Below are 16353 nucleotides of genomic sequence, written 5' to 3' on the forward strand. Positions count from 1 at the left end.
CCTGGCCTCTGCTCAACTGTGGCCCTAAAACCCGACTCTCACAACTAGACTGGAATAAAAACTACTGCACGAGAGAGAAAACCATAGCCAGGGGTGGTTCAGACCTGTAAGCCCAGCACTTTAGGGGGCGAGCAGGGAGGATCACTTGAGCCCAGGAGTTCCAGACCAGCCTGGGCAACACAATGAGACTCATCTCTACCAAAAAATTTAAAAATTTAGAAAAAGGGAGAGAAGGCCGGGCGCAGTGGCTCACGCCTGTAATCCCAGCACTCTGGGAGGCCGACGCAGGCGGATCACAAGGTCAGGAGACGGAGACCATCCTGGCTAACACGGTGAAACCCCGTCTCTACTAAAAAAAAAAATACAAAAAATTAGCCAGGTGTGGTGGTGGGTACCTGTAGTCCCAGCTACTTAGGAGGTTGAGGCAGGAGAATAGCGTGAACCTGGGAGGTGGAGTCTGCAGTGAGCCGAGATCGCGCCACTGCACTCCAGCCTAGGCAACAGAGTGAGACTCCATCTCAAAAAAAAAAAAAAAGAAAAGAAAAAGGGAGAGGAAGAGAAACACTTCTGATGTGAAGCTACTGGTGAAGCCCTCTAAGTAAACAGTGTGAATCTCAGTGTTGATCAAACTCAGGAGCAAAGTGTGCAAAAAGGACTGTGTGCACTTCAACACAAGCGACAAGGGAGGCTGTCCTCTCTGGACTGGGAATCTGACATGCACAGCGCGTGTAAGGAGGCGCAGCCAGCTGTGTACATCAGAAGGAGGTGAGGAAACAGGAAGTGGGTTCTTAGAAGGAAAGAGACTGAGAGACTGTGAAAAAGTCATCAGTGGGTGGCATGTCCTTTCCTCAAATCCAGCATTCAGTTTTGGCCACCTCCTCTCACTGGAGACACAGAACTCAACAGTGCAAAGAAGTGCAATAGCTATGACTAAAAGCAATGGGGACAGCTTCCACTCAAGGAAAGGCCAAGGAGACAACAACTTCATTCAGTAAAGCAAAGGGCTCAGAAAATACACCACGGATAAGAGGCTCCTCACACAACATAAAGCCTTGAAAATACCTCAGTGACTTCCTGGCCCTGCAGACGAGCGCCCAGAGGAGCCAACAGACCCCGTGTGGCTCCTGTGAACCCCGACGCTCCAAGGAACTCCAGAACCCACACCCTCTATTACTTACACGTTTCTCCTTCCAGCCACAAGGGAATAACAGCCCTACTTCAACCTCCTTCCACAAGGGCCACAGGCATTCCAGAACCCCGGAGAACCGCTAGGAAGTCCCCAAGAACCTGCTCCACAGGAGGACAGCCCACAGGAGGAGGCGAGCACGCAGCTCTGCGGGGAGTGAGTGCAGCGCTACGCACTATGCCGCTGCTCCTCCAGGCCTCCATGGCACCTGCGCACGCCCACAGGAGGGCAGCCGTGGTGGGGCAAGCACACTAGTGAGCAGCGCCAGAAGAGGAAAAGGGATTGCCATCTCCACGCAGTACCGGACCTCTCGGCTTGGCCTCTCATATCCACTTTCCATCCCCTGCCGCCCTGTTCTCTGCTGGGGGAGCTGTATGTAACACATCAGTGGGCTCCCTGGCCTCTAGCTTCCAGAGTGCCCGGAGGAGTTCAGAGGGAAGGGTGGGGGGGTGGAGGTGCCCGCTTCCCTCCTGGTGGAGCTGCTTTGGGCCAGTGGCCTCCTCAGTTGCGGGGCACAGTCCCCGCCCCCGCCACCCCAGGTCAGCCTACTCTGCACTGGCCCGCCTGGCTGTGGGGATTTTTCTCCTCCCTCTACAGGCTGGTAGTCATGCTATTCCCAGGCAACCTTCTGAAGCTGGAAAAACAACTTGAAATTCTTAAATCCTGGTGTTCATGAATTGGCGGAGACCAGCAATAAAGGGACTGGGTCTGTGCCATCCTCCGAGGTTTCCTACGCCTGTCCCAAAATGGGCAACAGCTCTTTCCAATCAGCCCTGCTGGGGTCGTCTCACTCAGAAGACGTCACGTCTGAATCATCTGGACTTGAATACTTCAATTTTTTCCCCAATCGGCTAGTAAGACAAAAATCTCAACATCAGGCGAAAGCCCGAGGCACACGTGAACAGAGCGCCCGGCTCCAGGAGTGCATGGTCCCCCACAGCCCCGTACCCAGCCTGCAGTTAGGGCTGAGCAGCCCAAGCAGAGTCTCTCGATCCAGGGGATTACAGGCAGCCCAGAGTGCCATTTCGAGGTGGAAAATGTTGCCTTTCCTCATTTGCTTCATTAGGTGAAGAAAAATCATTTGATAAAAATTCCTAAGTTTCTGAGTTTGTGACTTGGGCAGGGACTAATGAGCTGAGCTCTGAAATAAGAATTTCTCCTTTTGAAATTAACTAAAATACATTTATCTTCATTAATTAAATTTAAATCTCTTAAAATTATTTCAAACCAAGCACACAAAAATAAGTTCCTATATTATGAAACACCATCCCCATCAATGGCCTATACTCTTCAGACCTAATCACTTCCAGACTCTGTTTTCTTGTTTACAAAACAGCATCAGACCACTCACTCAGGAGATCTTAACCAGAGGATGGGTGGCAGGGGCGTACACGAATCCTCAAGTCGTAAGTATCATTTCGTTTGTGTGTGTGAATTATTCTGGATAAAGAGGACCCCGAAACAAGAATCACCAGACTGGATACAGTCTCTACAGTCCTTCCACCTCACTAGAATGTCCATGGTTCTACAGGCAGTAACAGTTTAGTGCTTGGGTGAATTTATCTCTAAAGGCAAATGTTTTACTAATTACATTCACACACCCAATAAGTGAGCGCGCGCGTGCGCGCGCACACACACACACACAATTTATGACATATCTTCCACGAAGCTTCGTACTACTAATCAATGGGGCACAGCCTGCTGTGTGTCACTCACATTGCTACCTGCATGGCCATGTGCAAAACTATTTATCTGAAAAGAAAAATAACATAAATGTCTACATGAAATAAATGTCTGAGATAAAATAAATGTCTACCTGCAAAACCTAGCCCTGCGGGTCCCTCAGGTGAGTGACGCTTCTCCGTGGAGACGGTTCACGCAGTAGCGCAGGCCGCAGTCAGCCAGTGAGCTCCACTGAGCTCATCTAAGAGGCTTGCTCTGGACCGGCACAAACTTCACCATGTTGAGAACAGAGTTCTATTTTTGAGCAATTAATCAATGTAAAAAGTAACTAAGCAAATAATATATTGAAAATAAAAGACATTCAGAAAAGAAAACTCTTTCTTAAGCACAAACAGTTCAATGCCTGGAACCTCAAGGTTCAGAGATTTCTCCTGCAACAATCAAGAAACGGGTAAATTGGGAAAAGAGCCAACTCACTTCTAGGAGCTTCAGTTCCTGCACACAGTTGTGCAGCAGCTCCAGGGCGCGCTGGGCCACCTCCCACGGCCTCTGCAGGAAGAGCAGCAAGGTGCACTGGCGAGAGAACAGGTAACTGCGTAGATCTAACAGCGTGGCTTCTCGCCTCTGGATCGATTCCCGCTTCTCCATATCTATGGGCTTTCGGAGGATCAATCCATTCCAGCTCTTCACTGGCTGGCAGAAAAAAGTCAGCCAGTTGGCACCATCTAAACAAACACACATCATGAAAGGTGCTGATTGCAGGTACTTCACCTTCCTGAGCTTCCTCCTCAGGCTGAGGATGGTGAGCAAACGGGCAGCTTCAGAACCAGTTGTTCTAAGAACACTGCCCACCCCCTGTGGTCTAGCGATGTGCACCATTTGGCTCCCGGCATTGACAGCCGAGATGAGGGTAACGTGACCCAGGCAACAAGGCATGCCACCCTACCATGCCCAGAAAGCCATGGGCGGGAGCTGAACAGGTCGGGAAGCCGCCCAGAGACCAACAGGCTACATGGTTAGGGGAGCGCAGGCTCTGTCTCAGACCGAGGGAGGGCTCTAGTCTTCGGCTGCAGCGGGGCTGGGCTTCCTTATCTTTACCTGCGGGCTGGAGTGCTGCCTGCTCTGACCATCCTGGTGCTTTTGGTCTTCCTTAGACTACATATTCCTTACTTATTTCCTTAACTCAACCACGTCACCTCCCTGAGTCAAGCTCCTAGAGGAAGGGACAGGGAGGACTTGGTAGCAGCACACAGAAGAAAAAAGAATGACTGCTTGTCACAAATTTCAGCAAGGCTCCCAGAGGTTTACTTATACCCCTAAGACTCAAATATGATCTTAAAATAAGCATAACAATGTATAATAACAAGTCCATCAATCATTATTGAAAAAACCTTTGAATCTATTTTTCTCACTCCAACGGAGAGGTGTCATAACCAGTTCATTCCTACGTGGCATCCTGACATGGTTAAATGCTGCACAACTGTGTGCAGGAACTGAAGCTCCCTTCACTGACGGGAGCTTCTCCTCAGAGCCGAGGAGCACACGGCAGTGTGGCGCGGACTTGCCAGCCCAGCCCTGTACCAGCATCCTCAGAGCTGCTGGAGCACACAGCAGTGTGGTGCTGGCCCGCCCCGGCCCCTGCACCAGCATCCTCAGGGCTATTGGAGCACACGGCAGTGTGATGCGGACCCGCCCCAGCCCCTGCACCAGCATCCTCAGAGCTGCTAGAGCACACGGCAGTGTGATGCGGACCCGCCAGCCCCTGCACCAGCATCCTCAGGGCTACTGGAGCACACAGCAGTGTGATGCGGACCTGCCAGCCCCTGCACCAGCATCCTCAGGGCTGCTGGAGCACACAGCAGTGTGGTGCGGACCCGCCAGCCCAGCCCTGCACCAGCATCCTCAGGGCTACTGGAGCACACGGCAGTGTGGTGCGGACCCGCCAGCCCAGCCCTGCAACAGCATTCTCAGGGCTATTGGAGCACATGGCAGTGTGGTGCGGACCCGCCAGCCCAGCCCTGCACCAGCATCCTCAGGGCTATTGGAGCACACGGTAGTGTGGTGCGGACCCGCCAGCCCAGCCCTGCACCAGCAGTTCCCTTGGTTAGGCTCCCCTCCCACCAGGACTCTCATGGGGCACGCCCACATTTCAGTCAGGCCTCTGGTGCCAGTGCCACCCCCCCCAGAGAGGCCACTCCAGTGCCCTATCCAAGCTCCAACAGCACACACTGCCCCACCCCTCACGGGAGCCCCTTTCTACAGCCCAAACTTACTACTACGGACGGCAAGTGACAGATTTACTTTTCGGCGCCTGTTTCCCCTTCATGTAAGCACCATAAAAAAAAGGGATTTTGTTTTATTCCTCCCTGTATTTAGAACAGTGCCTGGCACACGGTGGTCCCTCAGTAAGTACTTGTTGAATGAAAGAACAAAAACGAATCGTCTTATTCAGCAGCAAAACTTCGTCCAGGCTTACTTTTGGATTTTAAATTGCCCCAAATTTTAAAACTGAGAGAAAAAATAAATAAATTAGGTGAAATATAAGAAGTATGTCAGATATTTCAGCCTTGAAGGCCCCTCCCCTCCCACAGGCACTGACATCCATTCAGATGCCTGGTCCCTAAAGCTGCCCAGCACCTATTCTGCTGCCAGGGACCATATGGTCTTTATCTTATAAATGACACCTTATCACTCAATGTTGTGTATATGGCATCACAGGCACATGGACCTGTGATTACCAGCCTGCCTGAGGCTAACAAATGCCCTCAGTTAGAATATATAGCTTCAACACAGCTTTTACAAGCTCATATGATATGACCTCAAGGTTGTTAACATGGTCATCTCATGGTAATTTGAAACTGTGATTGGCAGTTTTAGATTTCTTGATTAAAAACCTAAATAAACAGATTAAGTTCTAGGCATTCTTTCAAAGGAGTTCTCCACGAAAAGACTGAGAACTATTTGGTGCTCAGTGAAAATATTTTAATTTTTTCAACTAATGGATGTACCAGTTATTGCCATTTCTTTATTAAATTCAAACATTTTTTGCTAAATAAATCTATTTTTCAAAAAAAAAAACATGTAAGATATTTAAAAAATATAGGCCGGGTGCGGTGGTTCACACCTGTAATCCCCGCACTTTGGGAGGCCGAGGCAGGCGAATCATGAGATAAGGAGATCGATACCATCCTGGCCAACATGGTAAAACCCTGTCTCTACTAAAAATAAAAAAATTAGCTGGGCATGGTGGTGTGTGCCTGTAGTCCCAGCTACTCGGGAGGCTGAGGCAAGAGAATCGCCTGAACCCAGGAGGAGGATGTTGCAGTGAGCCGAGATCACACCACTGCACTCCAGCCTGGCAACAAAGTGAGACTCAGTCTAAAAAAAAAAAAAAAAATTGTGTGTGTGTGTGTGTGTGTGTAGGTAGGTAGGTAGGTAGGTAGGTATGTAGACTGGACATGGTGGCTCACAACTGTAATCCCAGCACTTTGGGAGGCCGAGGCAAGAGGATCACTTGAGGCCAGGAGTTCGAGACTGGCCTGGCCAACACAGTGAAACCCCGTTTCTACTAAAAATATAAAAATTAGCCAGGCATGGTGGCGTGTGCCTGTAATCCCAGCTACTCAGGAGGCTGAGGCACGAAAATCGCTTGAACCTGGGAGGCAGAGGTTGCAGTGGGCAAAGACTGCACCACTGCCCTCCACCCTGGGGACAGAGTGAGATACTGTCTCAAAACTAAATAATAGATATATATGTATAATATGGACACCTAAGACCGGGCATGGTGGCTCACACCTGCATAAAATATAAGAAATAGAGTTTTACCTCTTCTGTTTTTTTTACTGAGTAAACACTTTGCTTTGGTTCTACGTCTACACTGGCATCTCAGGAGACTGAGATCAGACCCGATCTTCACTATGAGCCAGTAGCCATTGGCGCCACTGTTGATTTCCAGAGTGAGGACAGTGCCCACAGCTAGAGCTGACCATCCCCACACTTCACCTCCCTCCAGGTTCTCCAGCTGACACCGGGGCTCCTTGAAATTACCCCTTCCTTCACACATGGTGACAAGGGTTCTCAAAAAGGAACCTGGCAAAGATGCCCACGACAGCCCTGCTTGTGGTGGCAAGAAGCAGGAAAGAACCCAATGTCCAACACCAGGGAGTAGAATCGAGCCAGGAATATACCAACTCTAAAAAAACAGCTTCAAACCCCACCTGTTAACCTGGAGACTCCAAACCCCACCTGTTAACCTGGAGAGACGCCCACGACGGGCTGTGAGTAAGAAAAAGGAGCGACAGAGAAACAGCTACGTAACATGATATCACTTTCATCAAAATAAGCATCAGGGAAAAACACTGAGGACAGTAACCAATGTTTCTCTTTGTGTATGGTTTCACTGTGCTAATTCTTTAATTGTAAAAGAGCTTAAGATATTGCTTAAAAGTGCAAAAGAAAGATGAACACCCAAGGGTGTTACGTAAGCTCACAGCAACGAGCACTCGAGCACTCCAAAGACAACCCCCGGATGGAAGGGAAAGGGACGTCCACTCTGACTCTAACGAGGGACAGCATCGAAGCACCACCAGCAGGCCACTGAGTTGTGGAAAGGACATTTTATACTTGGAAAACAGTTTGTTTGTTTTCATTACTTTTGTTACTTAAGATTCTTCTAAAAGTGAAAATGACTAATTCTTAATTCTCATTTCCTCTAGGAATCATGAGAATATATCTGATACAATGTGTATAAAGACAACAGCAAAACATGCGTACTCATGAGGTAAATAAATGGCTGCTTCAAGACCATCTGCAAGTGGAGAAAGCCACACTAAGAAAAGCATGCGTTACTGAAGTGCCACTACTCACCCCCGGCTCCGAAGTTGACCACATACTGAGAGAAGAGGGCGTCCAGCTCGTCGTACTGCACCAGGGCGTCCTCGAACTGCTGCAGCATCTCGAAAACAAAGGCAAGCTCCTCCTATTCGCCCAAGATACGTTTTTAAAAAAAAAACATAAATCAACATATTGAAAAAACAGTATGTAGCCATTAAAAATTACAACAGAGAAAGGCATGCAGCACTATGAACAACGCCTACACTCCGCTGAGTAAAAACCAGTGTGAGGACCACACGCGTCAACACTCACACACGCACGAGAAGCTAGAAGAGGCCAAGGTCACTCCTGAACCCTCCCTGACCTATCGGCAGCACCGGATATAACTGGCCACCCCTTGTCCTTGGGATGTTTCCTGCTGTCCAGGACCCAGCCACCTGCTCCCCTCATCCCTCACTCTGGCTCCCTCTGGTCAGACGGCTGGTTCCTCTCGTTCCCCCAGGATCTCTGCTGGAGGCCCCAGGGCTCAGCCCTTGGACTTCCCTGTCTACACTCACTATTCCCTCTCTGAGATTGAGCCTATCTACACAGCAAAACCACACACATTTAGGACTCCAGCTGAGACCCGACTCTGGCTCCAATGGCAAGCACAGCACGCTTGCGTGGACACCTAACAGACAGCTCAGGCTTACACATGGAAACCTGAACCCCAAACCTTTCCCACAAAGTGCTCCACCTACCGTCTTCCCCATTTCAGTCAGCGATTGCTCATCACATTCAAGAGACTCCTAAGTCCTTCCAAGGCATCTCCAGGCCCTGCAAAATCTATGTCCCCCAGCACCACCCCTTTGGCGTCAGCTCCACCACCAACGCCTCCTCACTGCTGCTCACATGTGCATGGCAGGGAGCTGCCTCGGGGCCTGTGCACTGTCCCATTCCGTGGCCTGGAACACTTTCTCTTCCTCTAAACATCCACATGGCTTGCTCTCCAACCTCCTTCAGCTCTGGCTAAGTCCCCAGCCCAGTGAGGCCTTTCCTCCTCCTGCCCCTGCGCAGCGCCCCACACCATCTCTGCCTCGTGTCTCTGTCTCGCCCTAGCATCTGCGTCATTTCCTTTCCTGTGTCTCCTCCACTGTCACACAAGCTCACAAGAACCGTGTAGTGACGGCGTCCCAGCATCAAGGAGGGCCTGGCCCTGTTCGTGCTCAGTAACCTTTATCGAATGAGAAAATGAAAAGAGACGGCGACAGGTGATTGCTTTCCGATCTCCATTACTGTACATTAAAAAGTAAAGACCAAAAGAATGTGCACGCACATAAACCTCCCCACATGGTCAGGTCTTGGGAATCCAGTTCCACCCCACGTATTTGTGGACATTATTCCCAGACCCCAAAAGGCCCACCCAGGTCCCACTCACTAGGTGAGAACTGAGGGCGCTCCTTTGTATCCTGTTTCCCCTGAAAACAGTGGTGGGCTGTGTTTTGCGAGAGAAACTGTGAAGTTACACTGAACTTCATTTTCTTTGTGAAGTATTTTCAAGACTGAGCACTCTAATGTTTTTCTTTTAAATTGTGATTAAAATGTATGTAATATAAAACTGACCATCTTAACCATTTTTAAGAGTACACCTCAGGCCAGGTGCAGTGGCTCACACTTGTAATTCCAGCAGTTTGGGAGGCCGAGGCAGGCGGATCACTTGAGGCCAGGAGTTTGAGACCAGCCTGGGCAATATGGCAAAACGCCATCTCTACTAAAAATACAAAAATTTGCTGGACATGGTGGCGCCGACCTGGAATCCCAGCTACTCAGGAGGCTGAGGCAAGAGAATCGCTTAAACCTGGGAGGTGGAGGTTGCAGTGAGCTGAGATCACGCTATTACACGCCAGCCCTTGGTGACAGAGCAAGACTCCGTCATAAAAAAAAAGAGAGAGAGAGAGAGACGAGTACAGCTCAGTAGTGTTAAATGCACTCACACCGTTGTGCAATCAATATCCCAAACTTTCTCACCTTCCCAAACGGAACCTCTGTCCTATTAAACACTCACTCCCATTCTCCCTCCGCCAGCCCCTGGCACCCCCCATTCCACCTTGTCTCTGAACCTGAGCACTCGAGGACCTCACAGAAGCAGACACAGTCTGTCCCTATGTGACTTTGTGTGTTATTTCACTCAGCATCATGTCCTCTAGGTCCATCCATGTTGCAGTGTGTGTCAGATTTTCCTTCCTTACTCATTTTAAATTCTGAACTTAGACTTACAGAAATATTGAGGGAAAAAAAAAAAGGATCTAGTTTCCATATAGCCCTCACTCAGCTTCCTGAACACTGTCGTCTTACATGACCGTGGTACAACTGTCACAACCAGAAAATTAACCTAAGTATAATACTATTAACTAAATAGCCCTCATTGGAATTTCAGTGGTTTTTCCACTGATGCAGTTGTTTCTGCTCCAAGACCCCACCCTTGACCCCCAACTAGGCCGGAGTTGCTGCTTCCTTCAGCTCCTGCAGTCTGTCAGTTTCTCAGTCTGTCTTTCACTGCCGTGGCACCCTTGAAGAGTGCTGCGTTGTCTGATGTCCCTCTACTTGGGTTCACTTGATATGTTCCATGACTGCCGTGAGATGATCATCTTTTACAGAGAAAAGATGCTAAGTATTCCTCAGCACATCTTACCAAGGATTTCATGAGATGGACACAACTTCTCAGGGCGGAAGCAGTCTTATCATTTCCTTCAGGCGGTATGTACCTGGTTCCCCCACTGTGGAGTGGCTACTGCTCCCTCAGTAGCTGACAGACATCTTGGGGGGCCACCGTGAGACTGTGCAAGCCCACCTCTTCTCAGGCCTTTGCCCACCACCCTGGACATCTACCGTTAATCCTGCCTCCAACAGTTCTTGCTGGGACATTGGCTTAGAAGTGATTTTCTGCTTTTCTTTCCTTCTGCGTTTAAGCAGAATTCTTCTGTATGGAAGAGTCGGCCCTTCTCCGCCATTTATTTATTTAACCGATGATTTCTGTCTATTGATACAGACTCAAGGATATTAATTTTATTCCATGGGTTAAACCCTGACTCTATCCTTATTTATTCTGTTGCTGAAACTGCTCCAGCTTTGACCCCCGGATGATCCTCGGGGCAGTGCGTGTCCTATACATGCCCCATCTGCTTCCACGCACTTCCTGACTTTCTAGTCCTAAAGATATTCCAGGTTTTTTGTTTTTAAAAACTCTGCCAATGAGATTACCACGAGAGGTGCCTTACTTAGAAAGAAAGGAGGAAAGAGGGAGGGCACAAGGGAGGGAGGGAGGGAAGGGAACTGTCTAATTCTGTAATGAGTCAAGTACCTGAACCATGAAATATTCACAAAAGCTCCAGCCTGGCTCAGTCCTCTTCTCCCTCAAGGTTCTCATGTCATCCTCAAACTTGCCTAGGTTTTTGGTAAAAGACATAAGAAGCAATGTCCTGAGTTTGGTCAGGAAGGCATTCCAGGATTCCTGAGTTCGAGAAGAGTCCTTCAAGGGGTCGGAGAGCACAACACACCTGCAAAGACATGAACAGACTATCTGGGAAAGACCCTCCACGCACAGCGCCACGGCTCAGCAGCTGCCATTGTCCTGGGCGGCAATTTCGTTCCGTCCTCCTCCCTCTTTTTTTTTTTTTTTTTTTTTTTGAGACAGAGTTTTGCCCTGTGGCCCAGGCTGGAGTGCAGTGGCACAATCTTGGCTCACTGCAACGTCCACCTCCCGGACTCCAGTGATCCTCCCCAGTAGCTGGGATCACAGGCACACACCACCATGCCTGGCTAATTTTTATATTTTTTTGTAAAGATGAGGTCTTGCTATGTTGCCCAGGTTGGTCTCAAACTCCTGGGCTTAAACAATCCTCCTGCCTCGGCCTCTCAAAGTGCTGGGATTATAGGCATGAGCCACTGCATCTGGCTTCTTCCTTCTTTAAACAGTCAAAAACATGAGGCAGGTGGTAAGAAACCAGGTTAGGAAAAGGCTTCATCATAAACTGGTCATGAACATGAGCAGTAAGTTCTACAGAAATTCAAAGGAGAGTTTGCTATAGAATCAACTGGAAAGGGGGAAAGGGATTTACATGAGCCCTGAGCCAAAGACCCAGCTCTGAGTTCTCTGTAAAATAATATGGTCACGCCTCACTCAGTTCCCTGCCTCCTTCAAAATCCATTTTGGTTCCTTGGGATCGACAGGATAAATTTAGATTTCTCAGCACGGCACACGAGCACCATGATGTCTCACTTTACTTCCTCTGCTTCCCAGCTCAAGCCTGCTGACCTTCTCCCGCTCTCCTCTCTTCATGAGCACGTTCCTTCCACCCAGGCGTGGCATCTTCACGAACCTCCCCCCATCACCATCCCAACTGCTCTGCCCACACTGCTGCTAGGCTGCGGGCCTCACAGGAAAACACTCCCCTTCTCTGTACCTCTATCCCTCCCACTAGCCTGTGAGCTCTTGAAGGGGAGGGTTAATAAACAATTTAACAAATATAGGCTTAGAACATGGCTTAACACATAGGCCAGAAGAGTTTAATTACAAAGAGCCTGAACCCATGATGTAAAAAGGTCAAACACACAAAATTATACAAAGTTCCCAACAGATTTGGACAAGGCAATGTATTTGATAGGCTGGAAATGGTAAATTTCTTTAGCCTTGGTAATAGTAATTAATCTAGGAAGATAATGCATAAATCTGAACTCAGAAATAATTTTAAAACATCGATTCTGTGAGCTTCACCAGTTCTCCTTAGTAAATGTTTTACTTGAATTACCAAAAAGTAGCAAACTGAACTGACTCTAAGTTCCTTTTCTCCATGCCCCAGCATATCCTTTGGAGGCATGGCTAAATTCATAGAATTATACCTCAGTGAAGCAGCACACACTCTACATGTTCCACCATGTGAACAACCAGAACCAAGAAGAAAACTTAAAACTTGGTGGCTGGCTACAAATCCATTGAACCCACCCCCCTGCACACTTTCCTCCCTCAAAGACAAAGGGGCCAGAGCCGCTCCCTCCAAAGGTCCCCCAGAGGACTAACGTGTATTTATCCACAGTAGGAGCTTGCTGGAACCTATGAGCTTGGTAGTTTATCCTTCAGGCATTCTCAAGGATTATAATTACCCACATTTATTCCCGACCCGACGCAAATTCTCCTGTGCACCTACAGGGGTGAATGGAAACAGAAACTAAACAAGGGCCAACCACCAAAACAGTAACCGTTTCCAGAGATCAATCAGATACACAGTCATGATATGTCCCATCTCTAGTAGATCCTGTTCTACATCACCATCCATTTTTTTTAAGTAAAAAAGAACTATGCTTCAGAAGTTCACATCAAGCCTAAGTTGTTAACTCAGAAAAGGAGAGCCCAAAACAAACGAATGAAGTCAGGGATGGTGGGGCCAAGTTGGAGAGAGGCGCAATACCCCAAGGCACACAGACTGCAGGGGCTGGAGGCACATGTAGAACAAGGGGCTCCCGGCTGCAGCCTCAGCAAGTCACCACCACGGCTACGGCCATCACAAGTCACACTGCTGATCACAAGTCAACCCTTGTCTCTACCAGCCTCGTAGCAAAAGCCGAAAAATGCGTAAAATCTGTTGCCAAGCAATTTTCCTTCAGGAAGGTATCCTGAAATAATTAAGGATGTTCACAACATTTGAGCTAGAAAAGGTGTTCACAATATTGCTGTTTATAACAATAAGCAATAACCTAAGCCCAGCAGCAGAATGTATAAATAACTTATGGCACATTAATACTACGGAATATTATCCACTCACTAACACCGAGAGTCTGGAAATACATTTATTGTTTGTGGAAAATCTTTACCATATATTGAGTGAAAAAAGCAAGTATAAACAACACACAACGTTATATTAACTTAAAATACACACATGTATTATACATCCATAAAGAAAAAAAGTCTGAGAAGATACATACCAAAATGCTAAGAGTTAATATGCATTGTCTTTTTGCTCATTACCTTTTTCTAATAATTCTACAATGAGCATGTAGTGTGCATAATCAAAATTAAACACCAGTCTAATGTTAAAAAAACAGTAAGCCACTTAAGGGTCAAGTGTTACAATATTTTCAAAGGCCAGAAATTATACTGGGTAACAAACAATTGTCAAAAAAAAAAGTAAAAAAACAAAACAATTGTCAATACAGACTCTATTAAATTCAAATTTATGAAAATCTCACCAAACTCTTTACATTTAAAAAAAAAATAGATTTGTTAAGAAGTGGCTTTGCAAATTAATAAAAACCAAATGGTAGAAGGTATATTTAAACCTACTGAAGACGAAATGTTGAAAATTTTAGTAAATTACATTTAATGTACAAAAAACAGTCATTAAAAAGCAAGTTAGTTTTAAATAGGCTCAGTAAAAACATATTATTGGAAATTAGATAAAGATTATAAACGCAGACTTAAAAGTAATCAATAGGTACTTTGAGAAAATTATACAATTTGAACATTTCACAAGGTAAGACTAATAGACCTCATTAACACTAACGTGTTTACTTAATATAATCCCAAATAAATATGATTTCTTTTGTGATACTAAGAAAAACCTCCAAGGCCACTTGGTTTTGATTCCTAGCGCTGCCTCAGCGGTCTCCCCGTCAGCGTGGCCCTCACTCGCGTTAGGCTACAGAACACACTGCTCCTCCTGCCAGGCTTCATGGCTGTCTACTCTCTTTCTCAGAACAAAAAATGTCAGTACTTGAACCACGTAGAGGGCACGGACATTCAATCACGTAGCATCTTCTTAAATGCTAAGCTGATTCCTTTTGATTAACTAATTTATAAGTAACACACGTTACAAAGAAGTTTCCGTAAGCCCAAATTGAATGAAACTTCTCTAAGATAAACCATAAGCTCAACTACCTAATTATTTAATTCAAACCATTAAAAAAGCAAGTCTGAACATTACTGTGTATCCAGTATTGTGTGGAACATGAAAAAGGCACCCACCCTAGTTCCTCCCGCTGAAGAACTACCACGGAGGCCTGGAGAGTCACATGACAGAATAGTGCAGGGCCCCGTCTGTTTGGGGCTACAGGCTGCACTCGCACCACCTGCCCCTGCTCCTCCTCCCTTACCCCCCGCACCGCGCATCCTTTATTTCTCAGCTCATACCCCCGCGCATCCTTTATTTCTCAGCCCATACCCCCCGCGCATCCTTTATTTCTCAGTCCATACCCCCCGCGCATCCTTTATTTCTCAGCCCATCTCTGCTTTCTCAGTGAGCCTCCGTTGGCCCCAGAGAAGGCCAGGTGCCCAGCTGTAGGCTCTCGCAGTAGTCTGGAGTCCTCCATCTGAACCCTTGCCACCATAAGCATGGTGACCATGGCTATAACGACCTGCTGGACCAGGGCAGGGTCCAGGTTCGCTGCTGAATCCCCAGGCCCTGGTGAGTTCTAGTGTAAACTATGAGATAAAGACCATCAATTACAGAGGAGTTAACATGCTGACTGGCTCAGCTGGCAACGGCATCACTGAAGAGAAAGGGAGCGACCTACCCCAGGAGAGAGAGCAGGGCAAGGCGGAGAAAGCCCATAAAATCTATTAACCGCCAAAGTTTCAGGATTCCCTTTCACAGTTTCTGAAGGGGTTAGGTCAGCATTTTACAACTTAGGAACGTTCTTAGGAACTTCTCAGTAGGTGTTAAGGTAAAGAAAGAAACACAGGTGCCATCATTTCAAAAAAAAAAAAAAAACCTTTAAGGACCCCTGTTCTAGAGAAGAACTGCAAGAGTTACTGCTGTCAGTCTTCAGAAAGGACCCACCAAGAGGCCTCCCAGGACCATGGGTCCAAGACCCGCTCTCCCAGGCAGCACACTCGGAGATGGCTGCTTAGAGTTCTTTGCCTGCCTGAACAGGAACTCCACAAGGACAGGCACCAGGTCTCCTTGACAGCACCCCATGGACGCTCACTCGAGATTGCTGAGTAAATAGTTATTACTACCCAGGAAGCCAGCAATCCGTATCATGTCAAGTATTAACCAAATGAGGTAAAATTAAAGATACACTTACCTGTCACTCTGTTTATTACAAAAATCATTTCTTATTTTGTCCACAATAGAGGTTCGGGGAAGGATGTTGGTTTTATTTTTTTTCTTGGCATCATTTTCAACTATCACTATTAACCAGTCCACAGAGCTATGAGCCTTCAGAACATTCTGCCACTTGGTGAGGTCATCTTTCACTGTAGCTTTATACACTTCAGTATCCTAAAAACAAACAAGTCACTGTGTAAGCAGGTTAACTAATGCCCTTTAGTTTATACAGCAAAATATGCCTCATAACAGCCTGCAATGGCCGCAATGTTTTGAAGCGTCGGGACAGGCTCAGGACTTAAATGGAATAAAAAGCCCAGTGGCCCAGCAAGCCTGCAGGCGAGCTCTGTCGGACTCAGTGCCACACACGGCCATGCACGATCCCCACTTCTCACAACCCCAAGGGCTGTGAGCGTCCCAATGATCCAGATGAAGAGACTGAGAGTCAGAGGGGTGAGTGAGCTGCCCACAGCAATACCATCTGTTAGGCAAGCTAGGGCTTTAAAACTCAGGTCCACTGTGGCCACCAGCTCTGGACCCAAGCACTACATGACTGCCATCCTGCTGTGG

The 16353-nt window shown here is 47.5% G+C and overlaps 1 protein-coding gene across 2 annotated transcripts in view; it reads right to left on the minus strand.

Annotated features, from left to right (window-relative positions):
- Window positions 1-16353, minus strand: part of TRAPPC10 (trafficking protein particle complex 10) — a 99374-nt gene that overhangs the window by 41706 nt on the left and 41315 nt on the right. Inside the window, exons 4-8 of one of the 2 annotated variants that reach the window (XM_025379828.1) lie at window positions 15761-15957; window positions 11043-11238; window positions 7736-7847; window positions 3968-4082; window positions 3347-3594 (exon numbers count right to left, since the gene is read on the minus strand). In XM_025379828.1, the coding sequence (XP_025235613.1) occupies window positions 3347-3517 (171 nt within the window). In that variant the 5' untranslated portion in view covers window positions 3518-3594; window positions 3968-4082; window positions 7736-7847; window positions 11043-11238; window positions 15761-15957. The remainder of the gene's footprint in view (window positions 1-3346; window positions 3595-3967; window positions 4083-7735; window positions 7848-11042; window positions 11239-15760; window positions 15958-16353) is intronic. The other variant, XM_025379827.1, reaches the window with a different exon arrangement.

Source organism: Theropithecus gelada, chromosome 3 (assembly GCF_003255815.1).
Source record: "Theropithecus gelada isolate Dixy chromosome 3, Tgel_1.0, whole genome shotgun sequence".
Classification (NCBI taxonomy): Eukaryota; Metazoa; Chordata; class Mammalia; order Primates; family Cercopithecidae; genus Theropithecus; species Theropithecus gelada.